We start from the raw sequence: 7819 nt of genomic DNA on the forward strand, positions 1-7819 counted from the left end.
TGTAATATTGAATAATGAAGTGAAACGAAATTCAGGCAAAGTGTCAGGCTAGGGCACGTCATTCTAAAAAACCCAAAAAATTAAACAGCCGATCAACAAGTTCACATGTCACACACAGCGCAACGCAAGTGTTGAGAACTTGCAGATCGGCTATTTTCGTGGGCGAAGGCTATTTGGGGATCGTTGGCATGGAAACATTGAGGAATCCACTGTAAAAGTACAGACAGTGGCACTCAGAGAAAGATGCCTATAGTAGTGGAATGAAGGCCTTACAGAGTGGTGTCTTAATGAATAAACATTAATCAAATTCCTTTATTTTCAAATAACTTGAACACCTAATTGTACCAGAGGTTAAATTGTCTAGTTAAACTTGTAAAATCTAGTTAAACTCTTAACATATAAACAAACAAAAAAACATTACTTTTAAAAATGTAATTAGAATCTGGTGAATTATAAAACGCAAACAAAAATGAATTATCTGTTGCCAATTCTATTGCTAAAATGGTCTACGTAGAATATTTGGTTGTAGACAATTGACAGCTTTCTGTAGGAGGTAAAGATTTGTTCAAGGGAGAGAAAACTACAGCTATAAAAACATGATAAAAAAAATCACATTACAGTTTGACAGAGCCTTTTAGAAAGGGCTCAAATACTTGCATCATCATAATTATAATTTATGAACGTTATCTATTTAAATTTTTCAACCTGAAGAGTCCTTGTTATAAATGCAATTATTGCTAAGCAGGGGAAGGAACCAGTGCAGGGAACAAAAACGGTGTAAAAAAGAAAAAAAAGAAAGCCAAAACATCTTAGATCTGCCACCCGCACTTGTGTACTGTGCTCACTTTCCTCACCGGTGCTATTTTCCTATTTTAAATAGAGAACAAATGCCCCCCAAATCCCAACAATCTAAAAAAAGAAGAAAAAAAAAGCTTTGAACAGTCATTCGTGTGTATTTGCATGTGGACTACCCTCTTCTCCGTGCTCAGCTGCAAACAAAAACAAATTTGGTTCCTTCCGCTGTTGCCAAGTGCCACTAGGCTACCAGTTAAGAATAAAGAACAGTATAAAATGCCAAACAGCCACTACCACGCGCATGCTGTGATAGCTCTCGTTTTAAAGGTTATACAAAATATACAAAATAAATATGCTGAAATCAAATGACCTAGCATGTTCCATATCAGTGTATAAATAAGCTTATGGATATCGTCTGACAAAGCAGATGTACCTTAAATCGCCATTAATTCAAATCACCAATGTCTCCCGCTTGCACACAAACTCTCAGAACATCCATCTGCATCTTGGGAAAAACAGGATACATATTCCGCTGCTAAGGCATTTTTTACATTAGCTAATGAGAAACAAATGCTTATGCTCAGTTTATATTACGGCGCACGACGGCGGCGCTCGTCGGAAATAGCCGATCCACAAGCCCACGACGGGTCGCAGACGTGCAGCGGCGAGAGCTTGCAGATTGGCTATTTTCGGCGCACGCCGAAGTATAAATCTTTATAAATTCGTTTCCCTTCTCTTTGAGATCAGCCCGTCAGTCGTCAATATTTGAGCCATGGGTGAGCTGCGATAGAGTCTTTGCTGCGGTCACCGTAGTCGTAGAGCAACTCTTCACCCTCGGCGATGTTCCGAGACGCCACCAGGATGAGGTGGGGGATGCCGTTGATGTCGTGTAGCTTGGTTTGGCAGTTGCCATTTTTACTGTGATTGATCAGCCTACCCATTCGGCCAGTCTCTTTCGTGGCATCCACACTAAAAAATAAGAACAAACATAAGTATCATTTACATTAAGGTGAAAAGCAACAGGATAGACCGACACATTTTTTTACGCTGCAAATTGTTTTTCCTACCTATATATATATTTGTGAGTTGTTTCTGTCGGGTGGAAACCTTATACATGTATATGTACGTATGTCCAAAACCGTTCCTTTTTAATGATTATATTTTTAAAACGTTTTAAAATAGTAATAGCAGATCTACAATGCGTCTAATTACGACGTGTTGTGAGCTTGTAGATCATCTTTTTGTCACTACTTTTGCGTGACACTCTTATATGATGAAGTAGGACATTCATTTACAAAAAAAGTAAAACTAAAAAGTTCCTGTTATTAGCAACTTTAGCAACATCTACAAACAGATAGGTTATTGTGATCAAAGTCATTGGTTCTCAACGTGGGGTCTGGGGACCCCAAGGGGTCCTTGAGGGGGCTCCCAACTAAATGACTGATAGTTTGGAACAGAATGGACCTATACGGGAGTAACCAAATGGGGGTCCGTTGCCTAATACATGTCAAACTGGGGGCGGGGGGTCCGACCTTGAAATTAAAAAAGGTTCGGAAACACTGTCCTGCAAGGGAAATGCAATGGTTTATTAACATACCAGTATGTTTTGCAGAGGTGCTGAAAATAGTACATGTAGCATCCTGTGGCAGGGTTTTGAGCATACTCGGCCTCCCTGTTTTTGGCATCAGTGATGTGCAGAAGATCGCCATGGTACTCCACTATGTACTCGCCTTTCTGGAAGCACTGAGTGGCAAACACCCCTCTCCCTTTTCCCTCGATATGTTGCACCTGTGCCACAAAAAGAGAGTAGTTACAAGATGGTGTATTCATGTAATTAAGTGGCATTCACAAGTTATAAAAACACACTTTACCGGCTCTGCTAGATACAGTCCGAGTTATGCACAATATAGGGGGCTTATTTCCAGGCTGACATTTATCAAGAACAAAGAATTGGTTACAATTTGAATTTAACTCAAGTCTCATAAAGAGAGAGATATGTAAGCCCCATAACGAGCATGAACCTTATAGATTGGGGATATTAGAAAACTAATTTGGAATTAAATGACACAGCCTGGTTTTACTTGCCACACTGCTAATATAACCAGAGAAAGTGTGTTTTTTTGTTTTTACCTCCATTCCTTCCTCTATCCCGTTTGTAATGAGATGATCAATGTGCTGTTTTTGTTCACACTGACAACAAAACACAATGAGAAGGTGTTAGTGCAAATGAACACATTTGACCACCACACAAATACACTTAATATGAAGCCATTCTAAATACACATGCAGTAGAAATAAAAACTGCTAGGACTGCAACAAGAATTTAACAGACTCGCACAAAAACATTAACTCGATCCCACCTTGATTTCTTCTTTACTTTTTCTTGAGCTCCGTCGAATAGGAAAGAAGTCGGTGACTTTCCGGTTTAGTGAAGTCCCATTTTCAGTACTGCAATTAATAAAAGAGACATTTACAACCCTGTTTGACTACTTTAAACCTGGAGTCCCCATTTTGGGCATGTCATTAGTTGACGATTAAAAAAAAAAGCCTATCTCCATGAGGGGGGGGGGGGGGGTTCTAGATTGGGGACAACATTGTTGATTGCCGCTCCCATGTTAACCCATCAAGATCGGGAACAGGTCTGTGTAACCACTTAAACCATTATCTTATACTTGGCTATTCAAAAATAGCAGATCTACATGCTCATAGCAAGGCTTATGAGCTTGTAGATCTGCTATTTTTGAAAAATCGTGAAAATGTGTGCACATCTTTGAATGTACAATTCTTAAAGCGAACATTTGTTAAATATTTTGTTCCAGGGACCCCCAGAAGCAAAGATTTGAGCGACAAATGTACGCTTAAAAAATATATATTTTTGTGATGTCCATTGTATGTCTTGTCTAAAAAATGTTTGCATCATTTGTTGAAAGTAAATTCTCTGTTTGTTTGTCTACAAAAGAAAACAAAGTACAAATCATAAAAAAAAGATATATATATATATATATATATATATATATATATATATATATATATATATATATATATATATATATATATATACATATATACTGTATATATATATATATATTCAAAGATTTGCACACAAAAAAAACACGATTTTTCAAAAATAGCAGATTTACAAGTGCCGCGCTATGAGCTTGTATATCTGCTATTTTTGAATAGCCAAAGCAATCTGAAAAATGACACGAGATGCGCCCTCCTGACTCAATAGAATGCCTTGGTGATCGAGACGCCTTACATTCTTTTCGTTGACTTCTTTCCTTTGACCTTGCGTCGTACAACTCTCCTCTGGTTGGCGAGTGGAGCGGAGCTGCTGTTGTGGGTCAGGAGGGGTATGTGGGCCGTGTGGCTGCTCAGAGGAAGGGTGACCTCCACCGGAGACAGGCGCCAAGACTGTGGGTAATGCAGCTGTGGTGACGGCTCCTCGTCTGTCCAGCAGGGGGAGCACTGGTCTCCCATATCTGTCAACTCTGAGGCGTTTTGCATTTTCAAGCTGATGGAATTTGGTTTGCTACCTGCGGGTGTAAAAGGAGCAAATAGTGGAAATGACTCAATACAATACAACATACATGGGCAATTGGCGGCCCGGGGGCCACATTCGGCCCCACCTTCACTTAATGCGGCCCGCAGGTTAATATCGCAATACTGATATATCATTGATTTCAGCTGTTACAATTCCAAACATGCAAACATGACCCGCTTTAATTACTTCAGTCTATATTAGTAGCTTATTGACTAGTATTAATATTCTATTATCTTTTTCATGTCCAATGTGGACAAGCACACATTTTGCAACAGGAATGTTCATGGGGTCTCCAGCCATCTAAAAAGGTAGGGTTCATTAACAGGTGAGCAAGTCTGCATTCGATGGAAAACACAAGACTGCTTTTCTATAGAATAAATGAAATGGAAATGAAAATAAAAAACAACACTAGCCGTTCAGATGCATCAGCTTATCCAAAACTATATGGAATAAATGTAATCCCAGCAGTGCCAAAAGCCACTGTCCCCTCCTATTACTACATTTTATATAATTATCCTTTATTTACGTGAAAACAAGAGTATTACAGAAACACATCTTTTTGCAGAGGCGTGGAAACAAACAGCTTACTCAAAACTATTGACTTGAACATAGTATAGACAATCACATTTTTCAAATCAGATTAAAACATATTTGGAAACGGCTACACAGTGCTGCTACTGTATCAATCAACAATGAGCAGTGTATTTTACTTGCATATTGTAAACTTTTTCTTGCAAGCTAGCAAGATGGCATCGCATTTGCAATGCTATGAATTGTGGGCTATTGGCTCAAGCAATGTCTGCAGCAATGCTGACATTACAGAGTGAGCGGGTGTGCCCTAATGCACTCGCCAGGTTTCAAGTGCAAAAACCAAGAGCTGGACGCAGTTAATCACGGATTATGTGCTTGCTTACTGAAAACGTTGTCAAAGCCTCTGTTTAGTAGGGATGCACTGAATTGACATTTCTGGCCGACACCGATGTCAACATTCATGTTCGATAACCGATATTTACTGATGTAGAATATCTGTATAAGAACGAGATAAAATGTTGTCCTTTCTGAAAAAGGCATATAAACAATAAATTTGAAAAAGGAATGCCTCTTTATTCCAAAACTAGGGATGCACCATATTGAAAGTTTGGCCCATATCCCAACATAAATGTAGTATTTGTATTGAAAAATGTTCCAACTTGTTGACCCTTTTGAAGGTTTCACCAGAATATGCAGCCTTCATCATCAAAAAGGGCTTTTTCAGCTTCCCATTCAAACATAATTATTATAAAATAAAATGTTGGCTAAAACCAATACATTATTTTGATATCGGTTCAATACCGATATTGCATTTTAAGACCAACATCGGGCGATACCGATATGATGACCGATAAATCGTGCATCCCTACTGTTTAGAATACAACTCAACAGAAACACGACGTACCTTCCTCTTGCCACTGTGTGTCATATTGTAGACGGTGTCTCGGAGAGTATCTTCCTTCTTGTGTGAGCCTGATCATCATCTCATCGCGAACGGGAGATGTGGTGGACTTGTTTGAGCTTAAACGGGCAATGGAATGGCCGCATACAGTTTGCTGTGAATATGAAGGCAAAGAAATGTGTTTTAGTACATGAGCAAGACCCTGACAATTTAACCACTTGAACCCTAGCTGGTCCACTCTTTCACAACGTGTTCTGAAAGAGTGGACCACATACAGACCTGAAACTGGTCAACTAAATACTGTTTTATTTTAAGTATAGATAGAGGGTTTAAATGGTTCTCCTAGCCCTTGTGTCCAAGTAACACCAGTTCGCAACATGCAGTGAGTGAACAAAAGCAGAAAAATTGTCCTGATACTGTATGTGCCATGATCTGGTGTGTACAGATCAAATGGGGGCAGAGACTAGCTCCTACTCTCTGAATACGAGTTCCTGCAGAACAACCGCAGTGTATCTCTGTATTTGAAATTTGAAGGCCTTCAACTACTGTGCTTGTCTTGTATGGTTTATCTCCAGGTGAAACCATTTCATGTTAATATAGTTGTTAGCACATTTATGTAATGTGAGGAGAAATATCTGTAATTTTAATAGAGTCCATATGGAATTAATTGCACACCGATATACCACACTGATGTAATGGCGAATTAATAACATGGACAAACTTCCAGTGAGTCCCTGGATAACGTGTGGTGCAAAGTCAGACAGCATTGTATTTATTCAATGATACAATACAATTAGTTCAAGTAATAAAAAAAAAAGTTATGTGGCAGTTGTCCTCAATTCCACTTGCTACAAACTTAAATAATGAGACCCCCGACCCAGTTCCTATGAAAACTGATCCAGAGTTCCTAGTGGAAATGGTGGAAAGTAACAATGTACATCAAGTACTGTAATTAAGAACAATTTCATGGTATTTTTTACTTTACTGGAGTATTTCCAATACTTTTACTCCACTACATCTCAGAGGCAAATATTGCACTTTTAATCCACTACAATTATTTGAAAACTTTAGTTACTTTGTAGATTTTAATTATTATTACAAAACATTTTAATTATCATTACAAAACATACATTAACCACTTCAGCCCTATATACATTTCGACTATTTGAAAATACATGGTACATTTTGGTACTTTTGTTGTTACTCAAGTATTTTTTAAATTCCAGACTGTAACAGAGTATTTCTACATTGCAATATTGAAACTTTTACTTACGCAAAGAAATGTAGCACTTTTCCCAACACTGCCTATAGTGGAATGACAGTTATAAGGGGGTGGAGCCCCATGGGACCTGGGTCTTTGGTTCGCCATTGATCGATGACCCCGTTAAACAATGTCTGTTATGAGCTACTAACATGACACATCCAAAAAGAAAACACCAGTAGGCCTAATGTGAGCTGCAACAGATCAGATCACGCAATTCTGCTGACCTGATCTAACATGGAACATGGTGTCTGTCTGTGCCCCCTCCCTCCCTCCCCTTCCTTCCATAAGGACAGACTAGACATGCTGGCAAATATCACCACCACACACACACACACACACACACACACACCAAGCACTTAAACAACGATCCTTTGGATAGAATCGTAAAAAAAAGATGTCAAACGCATATACATCGCTTTCGTGTCTGCAAAACAGTAAACAAAACACACCACTTTTTAACTTTAAACCTTAGAGAGAAAAGGAAACTTACCCCCGATCCGTCCGTCCAGGTCGGATTTGTTTGTGTGGTTCCTCCTGCCTTGCCTTGGATCGGATGCTCGGTTTTGGTGAAGGATCCAGTCTCTCTCTCCAGTTGTTATGCTACCGTTTTCAAAGCTATGCTTCGTCCGTCATGTATTTGATCGGGGACTTTAACGTTACGGACGCGTCCATAAATAGACTATTCTGTGGAGGGGTTTTTTCAAGTCTTTTCAACCGATGATGCAGCCCGCACGGCTTCTCTCCGCCATGTTTAAAAAACGAGGATGCGTCCTGACGCCCTCTA

General features: G+C 39.2%; 1 protein-coding gene across 1 annotated transcript; it reads right to left on the reverse strand.

Moving 5' to 3' along the window:
- Window positions 1-284: 284 nt before the first annotated feature.
- On the reverse strand, window positions 285-7787 carry kmt5aa (lysine methyltransferase 5Aa). Its single transcript, XM_084047861.1, has 7 exons — window positions 7526-7787; window positions 5775-5925; window positions 4055-4331; window positions 3156-3243; window positions 2926-2985; window positions 2393-2583; window positions 285-1764 (listed from the first exon to the last, which is right to left on the reverse strand). Exons 2-7 carry the CDS (start codon window positions 5851-5853, stop codon window positions 1554-1556), a joined length of 906 nt encoding a protein of 301 aa, XP_083903987.1. The 5' UTR covers window positions 5854-5925; window positions 7526-7787; the 3' UTR covers window positions 285-1553.
- Window positions 7788-7819: the final 32 nt, after the last annotated feature.

The sequence above is a fragment of the Gymnoscopelus microlampas genome (assembly GCF_963454915.1).
Source record: "Gymnoscopelus microlampas genome assembly, chromosome: 21".
Taxonomy (NCBI): Eukaryota; Metazoa; Chordata; class Actinopteri; order Myctophiformes; family Myctophidae; genus Gymnoscopelus; species Gymnoscopelus microlampas.